Source organism: Vicugna pacos, chromosome 35 (genome assembly GCF_048564905.1).
Source record: "Vicugna pacos chromosome 35, VicPac4, whole genome shotgun sequence".
NCBI classification, from domain to species: Eukaryota; Metazoa; Chordata; class Mammalia; order Artiodactyla; family Camelidae; genus Vicugna; species Vicugna pacos.
The window spans coordinates 23,208,869-23,231,302 of NC_133021.1; the positions used below are offsets into that span (position 1 = coordinate 23,208,869).

Below are 22,434 nucleotides of genomic sequence, written 5' to 3' on the forward strand. Positions count from 1 at the left end.
GGCAGGAGCCTAGAGGAAATGATGGCCTGAGGTCAAGGATAATGGCTTTTGATATTCCAGAAACATCAACATCTTTTAGCCTTGTGCAAAAGCTGGGGACTTGTGACACCCCCACCTTATCTGTGTCCATAGCCTTAGACTCCAGCTCCCTCTCCCAGCTCTTGTAAATCACTGAGACCTCATGTTCCCTAGAACACAAAACTTCATGGTTTTTTTAATGAAAAGGTAAGAAGGAAAATGAAGGATGTATAGCCACAGATACATCCCAAAATAAGCCACAGGAAACCCCAAAGTGGGAAGAAGACAGGACATGCCTAAGATTGCCTGATCTGCAATATATGGGGTGGTTGGGTGTTATAGACTGAATGTTTGAGTACCCCCCAAATTTGTAAGTTGAAACCCTAACCTCTAAAGTGATGGGATTAGGATATGGAGCTTTTGGGGAGGTAAGTGGGTCACGAGGGTGGAGCCCCCATGAATGACATTAGTGCCCTTACTAAAGGGACCCTGGAGAGATCCATCACCCCTCCTGCTGTGCGAGGACACAGCCAGAAGGCTGTGTGTTGTCTGCAGCCAGGAAGAGGGTCCTCACCAGAACCTAACCATACTGGTGTCCTGAGCTTGGACCCCCAGCCTCCCAAACCATACGGAATAAGTTTCTGTTGGTTGTAAGCTATCCAGTCCATGGAACTTTGCACCAAGACACTGGGGATGCCAGGAGACTCCAGGCAGAATGTCATCTCTCGCTGATCCAAAGTGATGTGGGAGCTGGGAGGGGAGGAAGAAAGACAACAGAGGGAATTCTGGCTTCGAGTCCTCTGCACCAACCCTCAACGCTCCTCTGCAAACCTGGTCAAGCAGGAGGCGCTGTGCCTAGTGAACTGAATTCCACCCACTGTTCTCATCTGAACACTCACTCATTTACAGGGACAAAAACAAGACCTAAAGTATGGACTCGCTTGCTGGATCCCATCCAAGGAGGTCACAGCAGACCTAAAGCCAGAACCCAGGCTGCACGATCCCTTTACATCCAGATGTTCCCCTAGCTCTGCTCCTCAAAGCCTTGGGTGTCTTCCAGAGATGTCATTGGTTGATGTTCCATTCAACACCCTCCTTTCACAGGAAAAATTCCTTCAAAGATGGGGCTTCCTCATGAGATGTCCCTTGAAGACAGGGATCCAAGGCAGGGAGACCCAGAAGCCATTCTCCTACTGAGCACTGTCCCTGGAGTGCTAAGTGTCCCCTGTCCTAACAAAGGCATATTTTTCCTGCACCCAGTGAGGTTTCTTTTATTGTTGAATTTTTCTCATAACCAAAGAAGACCTTCAAATAGAACACAAAGATAGTATCAGACACTGAGCCCCACAAGCATGATGATCAAACACTCCAACCACAGAAGGGAATCCGAGCACCCCACCCTGCCTGTTCCCTGGTCCCCTACACACCCTGGGTCCCAAATTAGGGCAGGAGGAAGGGACAGGCTAGCTTTCTGGAAACGGTGTGAGACAAGGTCATTCTCAGTCTTACTTAAAAGTACAGCAGTTAAGCTGGGTGAAGTCAGAGGATGCCAGAAGGAAGGTGTTGCTGCTCTCTTGGTTTTTCCCTCTACATTCAGAAATTCTTCAGGATCCCCGGGTAGGGGGGAGGGTGGAAAGGAAGGAGGTGGTTTGGAGCTGGCCCTGACAAGACAAAAGCTGTCAGGCCCAGGCCCAGGCCCAGCGCCCCACCCCTACCCACTTGCTGGTGGACTTTCTGGGTAGATTTTCCTCCCAAGGGATTTATTGCCACCGGAGACCCGGAGCCAGCAGATCTGTCACCATAAAACACTAACACGAGGCCGGGCCAGCTGCGGAGTTAACCTTATCTGAAAGGCATCGTGTGATGGAGGGAGACTTGGCAGCCCTTGTGAGCCCTGCTGTGCCGAAAGGACCCGGGTGCTGACGTGTGCTTTCCCCGCTCATTTCAGCTCCGCTAAATGAAGGGCTGGCAAACACCATGTCGGCGTGGTGACTGAACGGACACAAACCAGACACGGGCTTGCTAAGTTAAGTACATTCAAAGGAGAAATATTTATCTTGTACATTTTAAATAGTCCCCGGGGGATGCACAATATGTTTTTCATCTCGCCTGTGTTTGAGAACTTAGCAGACTTGAAAGGCAAAGCAGGATTCGCGAGCCATGGATGCAAACGATGGTGGTTTTCTTATCGAACGGATCAGAATCACTGCCTCCGAAGACAAGTGAGGCTTTCGGTGCAGACATACGCGGTAGAGGTCGCTCAGAGGAAAAGGTGACCGACCGATGGTGCTGAGAACTGTGCGTCTGGTCACATCCCTGGCTGTCCGGACGCAAGCAGCTATAAGGGCTCGTCTGTCCCCACACTGCTTCTGTATAATCGTGTAACACGAATGCACAGTTCCAGGAATGTGTTTCTCGAGACCCTGGGTGAATGCTTTACAGATGTGTGCAGAGCTGGGATTAGCAACAGTCTCTACAGTCCAGGAAAACGCACAGAGAGGGGAAAACAGGCAGGTAGATTTCTGATCTGCGTTGACCTGTTACATACGGTGTGGACGGACGTGGGGCTGTTTTAAACTATAAGGCTCTTAAGAGAAAATGCTGACTTTTAAAGGTCCCTATGGGATCAGCAAGAGACTTGTGGAGCCCAGGTGCTCTCTGTGGAGCCAAAGGACCACCCAAGCAGATGCGCAGAGAGAGAACTAGACGTGAGGGGGTTGGAAGAAATCATTGTCTAAAGAAGGGATGTGAAAGCTGTTGAAGTTTTAAAGTCTCATGCCTCAAAGGATGCCTTTCCAGGGGTACTTGCCTTTGCCACCATTAAGGCCTAGGAACAACGTTTCCCTATCTGATAAATGGGGCAAATTACAGTATTATGTTCTTTAATTTTAATAAACACATCCAGAACTTACTATATGCCAGAAACAATTCCCAGTTCTCACAAGTATTTACTCACTGATTCTTACAATGAACTTTAAACAGATAGCAAAGGCGTTGTGAAGATTAAATGAGATAATACAGATAATTTTTATTAAACAGCACCCAAAATGTAGAAAGTGATTGGCAATAGTTGCTAATGTTATAATTATTATTATCATTATTGCTTTTGAGTGGACTCAATTTAAGCTTTATTCATTTTCTTTTGACTGGTCTGATAAAAAAGTATCATTAACAGAAGTAACAATACAATAATAGCTATCACTTACAGACTGCTCACTACATGCCAGGAGCTAGGTTAGGTTGCTTACACGTATCATAATGACCTTGAAAAGCAGAAAGTGTTACATCTGTGATGAGAACCGAGGTTTGGAGAAGTTAAGGAATTTTTCAAGTTAACACAGCAAGTAGGTGTCAGAAGCAGGCTTCAAAGCCTGAGTTCTTTCAATGCTCCAGGCTATAAATGGCAGAATAAACACATTTCATTATCAGTGAACAGACAGCAGAAAGAAGTAGATTCATTTGGTCCCTGTATGTGGTTATGTATGGTCTGTACACATCAGCGCACTATGTAAGAGTAACCACCACCACGTAATAGATCCCCTCATAGCGCCTGATGTAGTGCCTGACATACAGTCGGTGCTTGACACGTGTAGGTGGTGGTCACAGTGCTGACAGGGGGGTGGAGGGATCCCCATTTCCATTATGTGATCTGATGCAGACATGGAACACTCCTCAAACCTCTCCTTCTCCCAATTACAGAGTTGCATAAATAATATTGTTAATTCTTTTGCAAGAAAAGCTTTTGCTAAAGAGACAGTTGAGGTTCCAGAAAGAAGACCATGGCAAAAGGTAGACTCAAAACCAACAAGCAGAGTGGAGGATGGAGGAGGGATCAGGAGAGCTGGATTCTGGGCTCAGCTCTGACATTCACTAACTACAGCTCTTTGGCCAGGACCATCCTGCCTCCCCAACTTCCAATTCCCCAACTCCCAAATCCTTTGATGAAGCTAGCAGTAGAGTCCGACTTGGGTGTGGTGTTGGAATTCAGACACACTGGCCTAAGCCTGAGATGCAGTGACCCAGCCATCCTCCTGGTCAGAGTCTGGAACCCCAGCCCACCTGACTCTGCTGTCTGGATTCTTTGATGCCACACAGAGGGAAGGCTTCAGGAATGAGGATTGAGGCTGTGGCACCATTTCTGATATTGTGTCTGGATGATTTGTTCCCCTTCCCCTGACTCCTTTTCCCCAAAGCAAACTCAGTTTCTCCAAACCCATTTCCGTAGCTATCTCTCCCTTGTTGCCAACCCTTTGTCATCCAGGACTTGCCAGAACAGACTTCTGATGACACTACACTAAGCCAGCCTCCTGGTATTTCAAGTCCCATCTTTGTAAAATAAAGACATTGAACTGGGAGCTATCAAAGTTTCCTATCAGACCTAGCATTCTATGATTCTGTACGTGAAGATATCTCACTCACATCTAATGTCTATGTCTGAGAAGAATTCCATTTGACATTTAAGGCTCTGAGTTATGAGTTACCAGATCAACAATAGTCTTGATATAGGACATAACTGGACAATCAGACAAATATTACATATACTCAAATTTTAGTGTGTCTCCTCTTTAAATAAGTTGTTGGGAATAAAATCATCTATTTGTGTAGAGGTTTACTGTTTGAAAACACTCTCAAATGCATTTTCTCATACTTCTTACACTAAATCTAAAAGATTGATGCTATTAACCCTTCACCAATCAATATCTTACAAACATCAGTGTGCTTATGTAAGAATAGCTACCTCAAAGTTGCATTGAGGGTTAAAGAAGAGATACTTTTAGCACCAGGAATAGTGCCCAGTACACAACTGGTGCTTAATAAATGAAGATGCAGTCATGGTGCCAGCAGTGGTACGGGGGTAGTTATAGTCTCATTATGTCATATGATGTAGGTGTGGAATGCTACTCCAAACATCACTTCTAATCTAAAATAACTATATTTTAACAAAAATAACAATGAAGCTAGAACACTCCCTTACACCATATACAAAAATCAACTCAAAATGGATTAAAGACTTAAACATAAGACAAGATACAATAAACCTCCTAGAGGAAAACATAGGCAAAACATTATCTGACATACATTTCAAAAATTTTCTCCTAGAAGAAATAAAAGCAAGAATAAACAAATGGGACCTAATGAAACTTACAAGCTTCTGCATAGCAAGGGAAACAAGAAGTAAAACAAGAAGAAAACCTACGGAATGGGAGAAAATTTTTGCAAGTGAAACCGACAAAGGCTTGATCTCCAGAATATATAAGCAGCTCACACGACTCAATAAGAAAAAAATAAACAACCCAATCCAAAAATGGGCAGAAGACCTAAACAAGCAATTCTCCAAGGAAGACATACAAATGATCAAAAAGCACATGAAAAAATGCTCAATATCACTAATTATCAGAGAAATGCAAATCAAAACTACAGTGAGGTATCACCTCACACCAGTCAGAATGGCCGTCATTCAAAAATCCACAAATGACAAATGCTGGAGAGGCTGTGGAGAAAGGGGAACCCTCCTACACTGCTGGTGGGAATGCAGTTTGGTGCAGCCACTATGGAAAACAGAGTGGAGATTCCTCAAAAGACTAGGAATAGACTTACCATATGACCCAGGAATCCCACTCCTGGGCTTGTACCCAGAAGGAAATCTACTTCAGGATGACACCTGCACCCCAATGTTCATAGCAGCACTATTTACAATAGCCAAAACATGGAAACAGCCTAAATGTCCATCAACAGGTGACTGGATAAAGAAGAGGTGGTATATTTATACAATGGAATACTACTCAGCCATAAAAACTGACAACATAATGCCATTTGCAGCAACATGGATGCTCCTAGAGAATGTCATTCTAAGCGAAGTAATCCAGAAAGATAAAGAAAAATACCATATGAGATTGCTCATATGTGGAATCTAAAAAACAAAAACAAAAACAAACAAATAAACAAAAACAAAGCATAAATACAGGACAGAAATAGACTCATGGACAGAGAATACAGACTTGTGGTTACCGGGGCGGGGGAGGGTGGGAAGGGATAGACTGGGATTTCAAAATTGTAGAATAGATAAACAAGATTACACTGTATAGCACAGGAAAATATACACAAAATGTTATGATAAATCACAGAGAAAAAAATGTGACAATGAGTGTGTATATGTCCATGAATGACTGAAAAATTGTGCTGAACACTGGAATTTGACACAACATTGTAAAATGATTATAAATAAATAAAAAATGTTAAAAAAAAACTAAACAGAGAGATCTTGTCATATTTTTTACCTATTTTTTCATGTTAATCATAAAGGAAACTCCATAACAGTGATAAGTCAACAGCTGAGTTCTGGAGCTAGCAGTGGTCTGTGAGTTGGACTAAAGAATCAGTCATTGACTCATTATCACAGTTTTTCCTGAAAAGGAAGGTATCTTAGTCTCTTTGCACTGTTATAGCCAAATACCATAAACTGGGTGGCTTACAAACAACAGAAATTTATTTCTTACAGTTCTGGAGGTTGGGGAGTCCAAAGTCAAGTTGCCAGAAGATTTGGCATCTGGTGAGGGACCACTTCCTGGTTTACAAATGATTGCACTCTGACTGTGTCCTTGTATGGGGAAGGGACAAGGGAGCTCTCTGGGGTCTCATTTATTAGAACACTAATCCCACTCATGAAAAGACACAGACACCCCAATGTTCATAGCAGCACTATTTACAATAGCCAAGACATGGAAGCAACCTAAATGTCCATCGGCAGGTGAATGGATAAAGAAGATGTGGTATATAAATACAATGGAGTATAACTCAGCCATAAAAAAGACTGAAATAATGCCATTTGCAGCAACATGGATGGACCTAGAGATGAACATGCAACAGAAGCAGAAAGAGGACAAATCATGGAGAGTCTTTACTCCATGTTGAGTAACTTGGACATTTTCCTAGAGGCAATAGAGAGAAACAAGATATTTTGAATCAGGTAAAGACATGATCGAATTTGTTTTTTAGACAGTTCATTTTAACAAACTTATTTGGTCCGTATGCTAATTTAGAAGAGTACAAAAATGAATAAGAGCTGGCATTTCACCCTGAAAGAACTAGAGTCTAGGGGAAGACATAGACAAGGAAAGACTTCAAAACTTTTGCTGTGTACTATGATGAGGACCTAGATATTGCAAAAAGAACACCCAGATATAGTTGGCAAACCCCAGGCAGCTCCAAAAATAGATGGGAAAATACTTCTCTTTCCTGACTTGTATGTACTGATTTGAGTCTTTGCAACACAAGTGCATTGTCATTCTTTATTCCTTCCAACAAAATGCCTCTGTGTTGGCATCAGCTCCCAGGCTTGGTGGGGGCCTTAGACTTCATCTAGTTTCATATTTCTTTAATAACAGTCTTCCCCACTGGGAGGATCGCCTCTTTCCAAGTCAGCTTGTTCCACTGTTGGAAGTAGATACACTGGGCAGGTGATTCCTGCATAGTACTTCAGAGTGGCCTCTTCTGGTAATGTCTCTCCAGTTCCTTTAAGCCTCATCCATGGCAGTGTGCATAATGGGATAGAACCAGGATGAGAGAATCACTGTGGCTCTGCCGTTTACTAGCTGTGTGGTCTTGGGTGAGTCACTTAAACTTTGACTCAATGTGCTCATCTCTCAAATGGTTTAATATGGGACTTAACATGAGGAGAGAAATACAGGTAAAGCAATAAGCAAGTACCTGGCATCATGGAATTCAATAAATAATAGCAGTTACTATGACTATTAACCCATAATTTCTGGATATACCTCTGCCCTTTGCTTCTTAAAAAAAAAAAAGTGAAACTTCCTTTTATGAACTTTCTCCAAGTGTTGGTCCCAGTATTGAACTCATTACCTGGGTTCATCACAGGTAACACTGTCACAGAATACTATCTCTCTTGAGCAGAAAACATATTTAGGCAATTTCTGACATCTGTTTCCAGATATTCTTGTATTGTGGAGAGCTGGGCCGGGTGACTTTGTGGTTACAAGAACTCCATCTCTTCCAGGCTGACCTGATAGCCAGGTAGTTCCCTGTGCACTTTTTTTTCTTATAAGAATAATGCATTTAAAACTCCAGATGAGACCAGTTTCTTACCCACAATAATCCCATTAGGTAACCTTGCATACCTAGCATTTCACAATTGCTTCCTGTACTGGTCCAAAGCTCAAGATGAATAAATAGGTTCTGGATCAAGATGGTGATTTAGGGAGATCCTGAACTCACCTCGTCCCACAGACATACCAAATCTACAGGAAAGGAACAGTTTCCCCTGAAAAACTCCACCAAACTAACTGAGTGATTCCTATACATCAGGCAAATGAGGAAAAACCCACACTGAAGCGGGTGGGAGGGGTTGAGACATAGTCTCACCATAAACCCCACCACCCACACCGTGGTGGCCCACAGTCAGGAGGGAACTCAACACCTTGAGCTTCTCCCTGAGGAGCAAAGGTTTAAACCACCCATCAGCACCCCAGCTCTTAAGACCTGCACCCGAGAGATGAGCCCCCCAAACGTCTGGCTTAGGAAGCCAAGAGGGCTTGTTCCATGAGACCCTTAAGACTACTGCAAACTGGGACACAACTCTCAAAGGGCTCAGGTGCTTGGACCCACTCACCCCAGGGACCAGGCAGAGGCAGGCAGCTCAGAGGTGCCCAGACTGTCTGTGAAGGTGGCTTATTTGCTTATCTTAAAACATTGTACCGAGGGGCAGGCATTCAGTTGAACACACAACCAGACTCCGACTGAATGGAGGCCAGGGGCTGCCATCTTTGTGCTCCTCCTCTTCCTCATTCCAAGCGGCTGGTGTCTCCCAGAAAGAAGCTCCTAACTTATCTGGCACCCTGAGTTTTGCAGCTGTCACCCAGGAGACTCTTCTACGTCTCCTGGCTCTTGTGGCCAGCGGTACTGTGCTGGTGGGTCCTACAGGATTATAACAAGCAGAGAAAGACTTCTTCACCAGCTGACACTCCTGGGGCACAGCAGAAAGGCAACCGACCACGGCACCCAGTCTCTGTGTGAAAGTGGCTTATTAGCTTATCTTCAGAGCTGCAGCCTGAAGGGCAGGCTTCTAATAAACACACGTCTAAGGGTGGACTTCAGGCCCCTCTCCAGAGACCTTGGAGGGTGGATTCTATCTTTGTAATTTCCCTCTGCCCTGCTCCAGAGGGGAGCCTGTACACACATCTGTGCCCCAGTTTTTGTGGCTGCTGCCCAGGGAACACCCCTAGATTACCTGGCTCTGGTGATCAGCAGGGCTCGCATTCATGGTACTAGAACAGACGGAAAGACAGCTCTTGGCCGGCTCCCACCCCAGTGCAGACAGCTGCCTGAAACACACCCAGTCTTTCCGTGAAGGTGGCCTATTTATTTGTCTTGGAGCTTTGGTCTAGGGGGCAGACCTCGGGTTTGGCACACTTATAGGAGCCTATGGAGGTGCTTTCCAGGGACACCAGCTTTGTGCTCTCCCTCTGCCTCACTGCAGCCTGCTAGTATTTCCCATAAAGGAGCTTCTACACTCATCTGGTGTAGGAATAAATTTAACCCAAGAAGGTGAAAAATTTGTACCCTGGAAACTATAAAACATTGATGAAAGAAATTGAAGACATAAGTAATGGAAATATACTCCATGGTCATGGACTGGAAGAATTAATATTGTTATAATGTCTATACTATCCAAAGCAATCTACAGATTCAATGCAATCTCTATCAAAATTTCAATGGCATTTTCCCCCAGAAATAGAACAAACAGTCCTAAAATCTGTATGGATCCATAAAAGACCCTGAATGTCTAAAGCCATCATGAGTAAGAACAAAGCCGGCAGCATCCCACTTGATGGTTTCAAATGACTTTACAAAGCTATAGTAATCAAAACAGTATGGTATTGGCATAAAAACAGACACATAGATCAAAGAAACAGACTAGAGAGCCCAGAAATAAACCCACACATATAGGGTCAATTAATTTATGACAAAGAAGCTAAAATATACAAATGGGGAAAAGACAGTATCTTTAATAAATGATGCTGGGAAAACGGGACCACCACACACAAAAGAATGAAACTGGACCACTGTCTTACAGCATACACAAAAATTAACCCAAAATGGATTAAAGACTTGGATATAAGACCTGAAATCATATAACACCTCGAAAAAAATATAAGCAATAAGCTTTTAGACATCAATCTTGATGATGATTTTTTTGGATTTGACACCAAAGCAAAGGCAACAAAATCAAAAATAAACAGGTGGAACTACATCAAACTAAAAACCTTCTACATGGCAAAGGAAACCATCAACAAAAGGAGAGTGAACCTACCAAATAGGAGAAAATATTTGCAAATCATGTATCTAATAAAGGACCTAATCATGTATGTAATAAAGGAAGACATACAGATGGCCAATACGTACACAAAAAGGTGCTCAACATCACTACTTATCAGGGAAACGCAAATCAAAACCATAATGAGATATCACTTTACATCTGTTAGAATGACTATAATTTTTTTTTTAAAAAATGACAAGTATTGGTGAGGATAGGGAGAAAAGGGAACCTTTGTGCACTGCTAGTAGGAAGGTAAATTGGTAGAGCCACTGTGGAAAATGGTATGGAGATTCCTCAAATAATTAAAAATATAACTACCATATTATCTAGCAACTTCACATCTGCGTGAACAGAAGGCAACAAAAACACTAACTTGAAAACATCTATACACCCACGTTCACTGCTGTATTATTTACAATAACCAAGATGTGGAGGCAAACTAAGTGTCCATTGATGGATGAACGGATAAAGAAATTGTTTTATATATATATATATATATATATATATATATATATATATATATATATATATATGAATGGAATGTATTTAGCCATAAAAAGAATAAAATATTGCCATCGCAATAACATGGATGGACCTTGAGGGCATTACACTAAGTGAAATTGGTCAGACAGAGAAATATAAGTACTATATGATTTCATTTATATGTGGACTAAAAAACAAAACAAAAAAATGAGCTCATAGGTACCTAGAACAGGTCAGTGGTGATCAGAGGTAGGGGTAGGTGGTGAGCAAAAGGGGGTCAAAGGTATAAACTTTTAGTTATAAAATAAGTCATGGTATGTAATACAGCATGGTGACTGCAGTTAATAATATTGTATCGCATGTTTGAAAGTTGCTAAGAGAGTAGATCTTAAATATTCTCATCACAAGACAAAAAAAAAGTTTTAACTATGTATGGTGGTGGATGTTACCTAGACTTCTGGGGTGATTATTTAGCAATATGTACAAACATTGAATCATTATATTGTATACCTGAAACTAATAATGCTATATGCCAATTATATCTTAATTTAAAAAAAAATCCTTAAGTCTAGAAACCTTTTGGAATTTTAGAACTTTAAAAGATGTATTTGTTAAATGATATTAAGTTGTAGTAAAATCATACTTGCATTAAAATAAAAAAATTGCTGCATATACTGTAGATCCTCATGGGAAGAAATGAACATGAACAAGAATAATGAAAGCAACCTTAAAGGACTGAAGCCATACAGATGAGGAGGGTTGACTGGGACCAGATAGGATAATAGAGATTATTAAGATTGCTGGACCAGAAGCCACAGATCTGGAGTTGAGTCCTGAGTCAACTCCTTTACAGATAGAAGACCGTGGACTATGAGTCGACTCTCCAAACCTCAGTTTCTTCTCTGTAGAGCCTGTGTGATGTAGGGATTAAGATCACACCTTCTGGAGCCAGCCTGCCTTAGCTTTGTAGTCTTGGCCAATAAACTGACTCCTCCAGGCCTCAGTTTCTTCATCTGTAAAAGTGGGATGAAAAGAATGTTTTCACCTATACTTTCAGGGTTCTAAAGAAAATTAAACAAGTCTTATAAAGCACTTCTAATAGTGTCTGGCACTCAGCAAGTGCTATAACAAATATTGGCTGTTGCATCACCATTATGAAATCAAAGAATTGAATTGAATCTCTGCAGCTGGTTTTAGCACCAGCATTATAGGATGCTATGGGCTGAGTCTGTGGGCACTCTGCATAGCTATTTAAGGGAAATGGTGAGATCATGAAACAAAACTAATCCATAAATCAGAAATCCTGGGTACTATCCAAAATTCTGTGTGAAGTCAAGGGTACAGATGGGAATTGGTGAGAACCCAGGTGGGTCACAGCTGGCAACACCTGTCTCTGTGGCAGGAGAAGAGGAAGATGTTTTTTATATTGTTCAATATGACTTATCATACAAGGAGAGAAAGCTTCTGAGGAACAAGAGGCTTTGCAAAGTGGGTTACGCAGTGTCGTGGAGGGTGGGCTGGGTGACTGAGGGCCAGGTCCTTATCACAGAATCTATCTCTGAGATGTGAACATTGTGGTGGGAGGGAGGGCAGATGTGCAAACACATTTCGTGGGCCCTTCAAAGAAGCCATGACATATGGGCTCAGATCACTTTGGATTTGGGAAGGTCTCTTTGGCCTCACAAACTTTCTACAATTTCCTTTTTTTTAAATTGAAGCACCATCAGTTATAATGTGTCAGCTTCTGGTGTACAGCACAGTGTCCCAGTCATGCATATACATACATATATTTGTTTTCATATTCTTTTTCATTAAAGGTTATTACAGGCTATTGAATATAGTTCCCTGTGCTATACAGCAGAAACTTTTTTAAAACTTATTTTTATATATAGTGGCTAACATTCGTAAATCTCAAACTGTCAAATTTATCCCTTCCCACCCTCTTTCCCCAGTAACCGTAAGACTGTTTACTATGTCTGTGAGGCTGTTTCTGTTTTCTAGATGAGTGTCATAGTGTCCTTTTTCTTCTTTTCTTATTCTTTTTAGATTCCACATACAAGTGATATCATATGGTATTTTTCTTCCTCTTTCTGGTTTACTTCACTTAAAATGATGATTTCTAGGTCCATCCATGTTGTTGCAAATGGCATTCTTTTATTCATTTTTTATGGCTGAGTAGTATTCCATTCTTTTCAGTATATCACAACTTCTTTACCCAGTCACCTGTTGAGGTACCTATGAAGGTAAAAGCTTGACCATGTGGGGTTCATTCCTCCCACACAAAGGGGTGCTAGTGCCCTATGAATATCCACTGGATGAGGTGGCACTGCTGTCCATGGTGCCCTCCCTGTCCAGGGTGTGCTGTGTGTGCCTCCATCTGGGGGGCATCTGCCCTGTCTGAACCAGCCAGGACTCCAGAGGGAAATGTCTCATTGACCCTGGACTCTTCTCAGAGCTGGTGGCACTCCCTCAGCAGGTGCACTGGCAACAGGGGTAACCAGTTGAAGTCCTTTGGGGTCTGAATTGAAATCAAGTTGTGATGACAACCATGATCTCCAGAAAGGTTCTTCTCTATCAGGTTCCATTATTCACTCTGTATTCCATACCCTTACATGTGTGATCAGAGTTGAACATGATAGGTTTCACTTATTAAAGGGATAAACAATAAGAGAGGGGCTCATGCTGGGTGTGAGCATTACGTCACATGGAGGAAGGTGTCCCTGGGGAGATGGGCAGAGTGGGGTCAACCAGAGCTCCCCCTTCCCCATCTCTCTAGCTCTGGAAGTGAGCCAAGGTGAAAAAAAAAAAACATTAAGGACAGATTTGAGTGACTGGTGAGGCTAGTTTGGAGGCTTCAGTAAAAGATTATAAAGACATAAAAAGGTTTGATCTCCATTCTCTACCAAGAAAAGACATTTCATAGCCCAATGTGCAGCCCTGAGAGGTAAACTGTGAAAATGTGATGAAAGAAGGGGACATGATGATGAAGATGATTTAATGTTTACTGAGCCATTGGTATTCCCCAGGCACAGTGCTTCCTGAACAGTAAGTACCCCATATTGATCTCACCACAACCTAACGAGGTAGGGTCTATTCTTAGCCCTATTTTACAAAAATAAAATTGTCCAAAGAATCTATAAGGTTATTAAGTGGCATTTCTGGGATTTGAACCAGTTGCCAGTTTAGAACCTGAATTCTCAATGATCACACAAGAGTCCCAAGCTGATTAGTCCAGTCCTACCCTCCCTAGTGATCAGCATCCTCCCCTCCAGCTTGGAAGAGGAAAGGAACTTGTAAAAGGGCAGTATTCTGAGAGGTGGGTCATTCAGAGAGAGGCAGTCTCACCTCCAAAGTCTGGATTCTGGAAGGAGTGGTGGAGGGGTGATAGTGGCTGTAAATTATGGATATGTTTATAGAACACTCTGGTTCTGGTCAGCACACATCAGTGGAACCACTTTCCCAGGCCCTGAATTCAGCCTCACAGTGACATGGTGCCAATTCCCCTTTCCCTAAAGAGGGCTCAGTCAGTGGGTGATGGATGGGCAAATAAGAATTCTGTATGACTTGCTCTGTTTTTTTTTTTTTTTGCCTCCAGGCGCCTTTCTAGTTCAGTGACTAAAAAACGAATCAATCACCAAGTAGAAATACAGTAGAATCCTAAATTTAGGTCTCATAAACAGAAATACTCTTAACATTATTGAGAAATCTGGTTTCAAGGAAAACACCATTTACCCCAAAGCTCAGTGAGTAACACATAACTGAGATGACTTCAAGGGATGACCGTGTTCAGCCACCCCAAATTTAGACTCTGTCCATATTTAGAAGGTAAATGGTTGTCATAATATTTTTATCATTACCACTCAGTTTTAAGGAAAAGAGAATTTCTAGAAATTTTGATTGCTGGAGGCTGGAGGTTCATCTCAAGCTACTGGGTTGCTGATGTGGATTACCAAAGAGCCAGCTGTAAGGTAGCACAGTGGGTGGGAGGGTGATGAGCCTGGAAAGATGCCCTTGAGAGCTATGGCATCCTATTCTTCGGATGACCCCTGAAGATGACCTCTGACACCAGGTCTCTGCTTACAATAGGGGCACACTGGCAACAGGGTTGCAAAATACTCACTGAGGACGTCCCTCCAAATTCTTCCAACAGCTGACTCTTGTTAGCCTCTCCACGCCCGAGGCACCCCCTCACCCAATGGTCAAGTTAAACCCACTCCATCTTGAAGGTTATGGAGTGAGTAGCTCACACCAAGATTTTCAATTTAGCCAGCCCCAAACTACTCAAAACTTGAACTTGGAACAAAGTCATCCGTCAGTGCCTTTCTAATGAAATTGGCTTAAATTAAGGCTTCATGCCCACATCAGAACCTGCTCATAGAAACCCTAACACAGCTGGTACCAGGCGCTTCTTGTGGGCAATCGCCACATCATGGTGACCAGCACAAAGGAGGTTTGGTTCAGCTGCATATTACTCTCCAACCAAAGAATGACAAAACTCCACAAGTCGGGTCCGCTTACGTTTCAAGGCAGGTACGAATAAATGTGCTTTCTGTGGACTCCTTATCCGGTGACTCCTGCAACCGATCCGATGCTCACAAGCCAGGGCGGAAGAGCAGGGGGGTTCAATCTAGGAACTCAGGCCTGGTGTGAGGTTTGGAGGGAGTTAATCAATGTAATCAAAAGCACACAGCTCTTGGGCAACAGGGTCACGCGCCTGCTCTTTCTCGAGACAGGTGCGTCTGCTATCCAACATGCTTGTGGAGCTCAAAGGCGGGGGGGGGGGGGGTGGGCAAGCAGCAGTATCACCTGCAAGTTGCTCAGAATCAAGCCCCACCGCGGGCTTACAGCATTAGAAACTCGACAGAGGAAGCCCAGCCGTCGGCAAGTAGCAAATGGTCCGCTGGCCCTAACATCAGCCTATGTCTGACTCTGGCGCGGCGCGGAGCGGCGGCGGGCGCGCAGCTCGGTTTCCCCCCCCCCCCCCGACACCCCTCCGCCGGCCAGGCCCACCCGACCGAGCTCAGGCGCCCCCCAGCAGACCATCCCTCCCCTCCGTGGGCAGCCAGAGCGCCAAGGCTCCCCGGGGCGACGTGCCCGCCGAGGAGGCAGCAGGCGCCCCCCCCCCCCCCCCCCCCGCTAAGGCCAATGGACAGGAGAACGGCCACGTGAAAAGCAATGGAGACTTGTCCCCCAGAGGCGAAGGGGAGTCGCCCCGGGTGAACCGAACAGGGGAGGCAGCCGGGGCCGCTGGCGATGCCATCGAGCCAGCACCCCCTTAGCCAGGGTGCTGAAGCCAAGGGGGAGCCCCCCTCCAAGGAGATCCCCTAGAAGAAGAAGAGATTCTTTTTCAAGAAGCCTTTCAAATCGAGTGGCCTGTCCTTCAAGAGAAATCAGAAGCAGGGTGGGGGCGATTGGTCTGCCTCCTCACCCACAGAGGAAGAGCAGGAGCAGGGGAAGTCGGTGCCTGCAGCGAGGAAGGCACTACTCAGGAAGGGAAAGCTGTTGCCACCCCTCAGAGCCAGGAGCCCCAGGCCAAAGGGGCAGAGGCAAGCGCTGCCTCCAAGGGAGCAGACACAGAAGAAGAGGCAGGGCCCCAGGCCGCAGAGCCGTCCGCCCCCTCGGGGCTGGAGAGTGGCCCTACACAAACAAGCGAGCAGAATGAGTAGCTGGGTGGGGGCAGGTGGGTGATCTCTAAGCTGCAGAAACTGTGCTGTCCTTGTGAGGTCACTGCCTGGACCTGGTGCCCTGGCTGCCTTCCTGTGCCCGGAAAGGAAGGGGCTGTTGGCCCCTAGCCAGGTTCCCTCTGCTCCTCTCCCTCCTGTGGGTTCTCCCATCATCCAGCTGGTCTTCCTCTTAAGGCCGGTTGAAGATGGTCCCTTGCAGCTTCCCAAGTTAGGTTAGTGATGTGACATGCTCCTGCTCTGGGCCTGCCTCCTTCCCTATCCCTACCCCTGCAAGAGGCAATTGTTGGTTTTCTTCCCCAATTCTTTTCCAAGTAGGCTTTGTTTACTCCCCAGATCCCTGAGCCAGGTGTGGGGGTGCCTACACTCCCAAACCCTGCGTGTCCAGCCTTCCCCCGTTGAGTTTTTAGTCTCTTTGTGCTGTGCCTAGTGGCACCTGGGCTGGGGTGGACACTGCCCCTGTCTAGGTTTTTACAAATGTCTTACTCAAGTTCAAACCTCCAGCTTGTGAATCAACCGTGTCTCTTTTTTGACTTGCTAAGCAAGCATTAAGCTTTGGGGTCGAGGGGGAGGTCTGTAATGTGAAACAACTTCTTGTCTTTTTTTTCCCCCCTCCCATTGTTGTAAATAACTTTTCATGGCCAAACCCCAGGTCTGTACTTTTTTTTCCCCTAACTGCTAAAACCATTCTCTTCCACCTGGTTTTACTGTAACATTTGGAAAAGGAATAAATGTTGTCCCTTTAAAAACAAAAAACAAAAAAAAAAAAGCCTGTGTCTGAGAATTAATGCACTGTATCAAAATGCCCCCTTGAATGAAGCTCCAAAGGAAAAGTGAAGAAACCCACCTCGTTTTGAAATCAAAGAAAAGTAGCAGAAAAAGATTTTGTTTGTGTAGACGTGAGAAAGATTATGTACTGGTGAGAGGAGAGATATATTTGATTGAGTGCTATGAGTCATTTTGGCAGTAAAATGGACATTTTTCCCCCCTTGTCAAGATATGTCATTAAAAAATAAGAAAAGTATTAGGCATCTGTTTTCCAAGAAAAATGACTAAAGCCAGAGTTATTTTCTATTTTAACAATTTTGCTAGGTTATCAGTAATGTTCCTTGTACATTTCATGAACTTACCTACTGAAATAATGTTTAGGGTTCTATGTTGCCTTAGAAAGAATATAAAACATATTTCACATGCCAGTAAGATTATTCTCATAAACATACCCTGTTACATCTGAGAGAGTTTACATGTTAATCTACCGCCCCCGACTCAAGCTTTGTTATGTTAAAAAAAATTTTAAACGTCATCTTCTGTTTCGAATTTTCTTTGCCTAGAAAAGATTGCCTTTGGTGATTATAGAGAAAAGTGCTGACATATTGGCCTTTAAACTTCCCAAGTTTGCTTATTTATGAGCATTTCTGAGCCAGTGGGTCTTGCTTCCAGGTGATCTATATTATATTGGTTTTGTTAGAGTTGATTCAGAATCTGACATTCAGTGATAGAAGGTAATACAAACCATCACATTGAAACTAGATTTTATTATATTTGTTTGTAATTTAGTTCGCTTATGGTTTATAATCACATACACAGAATATATTTTTGACATCAAAGAATTTGCAGCAGATTTTATTCCAATAGACATCTGTCCACTTCAAATACAACAAACATCTTTTATTAGGGAAACAGTATTTTTTGAAAGTTTTACTAGAATTAATTTAGTTTACTAATTACTAAAAAGGTGTGAGTTCCATCACGGTGTTGGAAACTAAAAACACAATTTCAGTTAAGGACAACCTGACATTTATACACTACAGGAGTAAAATTGCATTATACAAGTAATAAGTTAACAAACTAAAAGACACAGACCTCACCTAAGATAAAAATATTTAATTTACATGTCACTATAGAGTAGAACAAAAGAAATAAAATGAAGCCATAGAAATTGATTTCTGAAGGATTTTGAGACTCTTAAATCTTAATATTTTGTTCATATATAGCCAAGAGTAAGAGGGAAAGCCAACCTAGGGTCAGTCCAAAGTTCTGCAGGAGAAACATCAACCAGGGTCGCCGTGTTTGAACATGAGTCATTTCAGGAAGCTAAAAAAAGAACAAAAAAACCAGAATAAGATCCAGATATATTCACTGCTGGGAAAAGTTTGGTGGGAAAACATGAGAGACTCTGTTATTCAGAACTCAATAACCTTTCAAATTCCCCAAACAGTTACAAAATGTTTAATATGTACTCTTACCAAAATTTTAAAACGTAAGATAAATCATGCCATTTGAATGTGATTAGAAGGATGCTGGTGATGCCAGAGGTCTTATAATGACGTAGTTATCAGCTGAAAGCAAACCCAAGTCTTCCTACCTTTATTTTCAGAAAATGCTTAAGTGGGAAACAGATAATAGATGAAAGGTAGTGTTTTTTGACTGTGCAGTAAAGGAAGCTGCCAAATGCACTGAGTGTTACATAGCGTTTGCTTCTTTTCAAAATGATGACCGAGGTCTTCCTGACCTTTAGAAGAATAAAGACATCATCTCCTAAGGCTGTGTTTTATTCCCAGAGAGAGTTTTTACGTTTGTGAAATGCCGTAACGCCATTCAGAGGGAGATGCTCACTCAAACATCTGTGTGAAGTGCCTCAACGTGTTTCTGTCTCACATTTTTTTTTGAATCCCTCAACCTGTGAAGGTCAGAGTGACTCTCTTTCAGGACAGTCATTTCCATTGGAGCACAGGCTCAGGTCAACGTGGATTGGAGACCGAATGTTGGCATTATGGACATGTTGGGCTGGATCGTTCTTGGCCGTGAGGGTTCTGCTGTGTATCATAGAGGGTTGGGCAGCACTGCTGGTTTCTATCCATTAGATGTTAGTTGTGCCTCTGCCACAACCAAGAACGTCTCCTGACGTTGTCAAATACACCCTGGGGGGTAAAATTCACCTCTGGTTGAGAACTACTGGATTCTTTTACCTACTGAGGAAAAAGGTCAAACATAAAACATGCAAGGGCTTTTAGAAATTTAGCAATGGAAAACAGCCTTATGTATTTTTAATGCCTGTATGGAAGCATCCTGAATGTTCTGTGTGGGTGTGCTTGAGTTGGATAGTCCTCCCTTTTAATTAGCAAAATCGATGGGAGAAGGATTAAGATTATTGCAACCTACCACCTCACACCTTAGCATGGAGCAGTGGGGAAAAAAGAAACCAAAGTAGGATCCAAAAATGCCCTCCCAGATGGATAGCCATAAGTTATGTGCTATTTGGGTATTTTTTTGCTCTGTTTAAACATGAGGTTAATTAACCGTGCTACTTTAAAGAAATCCTTCATGGTTCATTATAAATTTAAAATGATATTTTGAACATCCATAGAATGCAGTATGTGTTCTCGAAGAGCTTGCAATTGAGAGTATTTTTGAGGGATTAACAAGCTCTGTGCACTGGAGTTCCCCATTACCTTTACTTCTCAATAGTTTATAAGCAATTTTCAATAGTTTACTCCAAGACTGGGCAACAGGGACAATGGGTTTCCTTACTTCTTAGTAATTTGTATCTCAGACTATATCTCTAAGACACCATTAAGCCATCTCTGGTCATCATTGTAAAGACTCAAACTTTGATTAACCTTATTTTCAAATACTGAAATAAGACATGGTGTTTTTCTCTCTCCTCTTTGTTCTTCAAATGAGATCATTAATAATCATTTACAAGATGTGGCTGAATTAACAGCCACACCTCTACTCACCTCTACTGTCTCTAGGGCCACCTGGCTGTTGTTCATCTTTGATAAAGTAGTAGAAGTTTCTGGAATGATTCTCTTGACAAATGCTCATAAACTATGGGTCATTTACTGAACCATCATGCTTACTTGGGGCGAATTATTGTGGAGACAAAATATTTCAGACAAGATATAAACACGGTGGTGAAAATGGTTCCAGTTCAATGGATAGATCTTGGGATACATTTTCACGCCATCAGTGTCTTAACGAACCTACATTTGAGTTGGCTTATTTTCTAATTCCCATCTTTGCCTCAAACTTCCACTCAGAATCTTTGGATGGGAAGAAGTAGGTCTTGATTAGAGTAGATTTAATAGCAAGAAAAAGTTTTATATACAAAAAACACAGAGATAGAATTTGTGTCTTGAGAATTCCTGCAAATCTCAATTTTTCTGCCCTGACTAAATCCAAAAATGCCACAATTTTTAAAAACAATTGTTTGATCAATTATTTTTCTCACTAGCCTAAGCTTATAGACCCTCCATCTGCTTATCGTGTCTAACACGTGTTAGAATTGAATATGTATGTTTATAAGAGCTTCTAGCCTCTGGCAATGGCCCCACTCCCAGTGAGGAAACCAAGCATCCTTTATTTTGATTAAGTAGAGAGCATCACCCCCAGGAAAACATCATGAGTATTACACAGCTCCAGGAGCCACCATTCACATGAAATACAATGTTTTCTGTGGAATTTTGTAACAGTTTCCTTGCTGTTTTTTTTTTTTTTTTAAGATCAAAATAACTGGCTCTTTGATAACTTTCCCTTGAGGGAAAGATGCGCTGCTAGAAGTCAGTCCCTGATCCTGTGTCTCTCAGGATGCTCTGGCTGAAAGTCCAACGCAGCGTTTACTTTCATTGACATCCATTGTATCCTAACCTGTCTCATGTCTTTCCCCCTCTCCTATTTACTCCTCCTAACACTGCAAGAGATAAAATCATTAACTCCTTTTAGTTATGAGGGAACGTTGGCCCAGGGAGGATGTTAACTTATCCAAAGCCACATGATGTGATGTCAGAACTGGGACAAGAAGCAAGGTCATCTCATTATTGTAGAGGATATACAAACATCCACAAAGACCACCTTTATATCTAATCTAATTTTCTGAAATTCACCTCTGTCTATTATGGCCAATACGTTTCTAATGAATTAGAAAAAAATGGAAAATGCCAACACTAAAAATGTCCAATTAGGCATAAAATAGTCACTGCATGTGATGCAAACATACAGTAGAATATGTGGATATCATGCTCCCTTTGTCATAAAAGATACCACATTACTGATTCTGTGTTTGTTTTTTTTTAATGAAGGTGCTGGGGATTGAACTCAGCATCTCCTGCACGCTAAGCATGTGCTCCACCACTGATCTATTTTCATCTCCATCCCCCAATCTGTTTTTAAGGCAGAAAATATGTACTTGACAAAAGCTATAACAACAGTCTAACTTTTTAAACCTATGGAAACAGATAAACAATGAAAATCAATATTTCAAAAAAGTTTAAGGAGATTCTCATCTGGTCTGGAAGCTTTGATCTTAATTTGGGTGACCTGTCTGAACTTTCCATGTCTGCCTCATTTGGTAAGAAAACCCAGCTTTTGAGACTACTTGGCACTCTTTTGGATGACTATGGATGACATACGAACCATAATCTCTCTTGGATACATACTAAAATACCAGAGAGTTCTACAGAAAGTCTTTCCAAAAGGTACAAATATAAAATGCCAAAGCTCAAACCACATCTGATTACAGCATTTCACTTGCTCTGAATCCATCCATGTTTAAAAAAAATCTTTTCAGTCAGCAAGTTTTGAAGGAAAATAAAGGTCCATATGAATTAATGTTTAAGAGCATATATTTTGCTTTTTCTCTTTTTAAAATTCCCGACAAGAGTTTAAATGCCACCATTTCCCTCTGGCTTTCAAGAGAGAAAAGTCCCCTTTTCCTCCAGGGCAATTAAATTCTGTTACTGAACAATTTTACAGATCTTGATTTATACCCTGAGACTAGAGCGGGTGAAATGATAGATTAAGTATGTTAACACTGAAGTAAAAGGTAGGAAAAAACAAGAGAAGAAATGTTAGCAAAATAGCCTTGCCCAGAGGTAGTATTAGGAGAAATGTTGCTAAGATTCTTGCCAGATATTT

At 42.4% G+C, this 22,434-nt stretch overlaps 1 protein-coding gene and 1 pseudogene across 1 annotated transcript in view; one reads left to right on the forward strand and one right to left on the reverse strand.

Annotated features, from left to right (window-relative positions):
* The first annotated feature begins 15,756 nt into the window (after positions 1-15,756).
* Positions 15,757-16,503, forward strand: LOC102535345 (MARCKS-related protein-like; annotated as a pseudogene).
* A 1,980-nt stretch (positions 16,504-18,483) lies between these two features.
* SLC39A12 (solute carrier family 39 member 12) overlaps positions 18,484-22,434 on the reverse strand; it is a 64,981-nt gene continuing 61,030 nt past the window's right edge. The window contains 1 exon segment of the mRNA XM_072954982.1: positions 18,484-18,612. Coding sequence (XP_072811083.1) covers positions 18,484-18,612 — 129 coding nt within the window.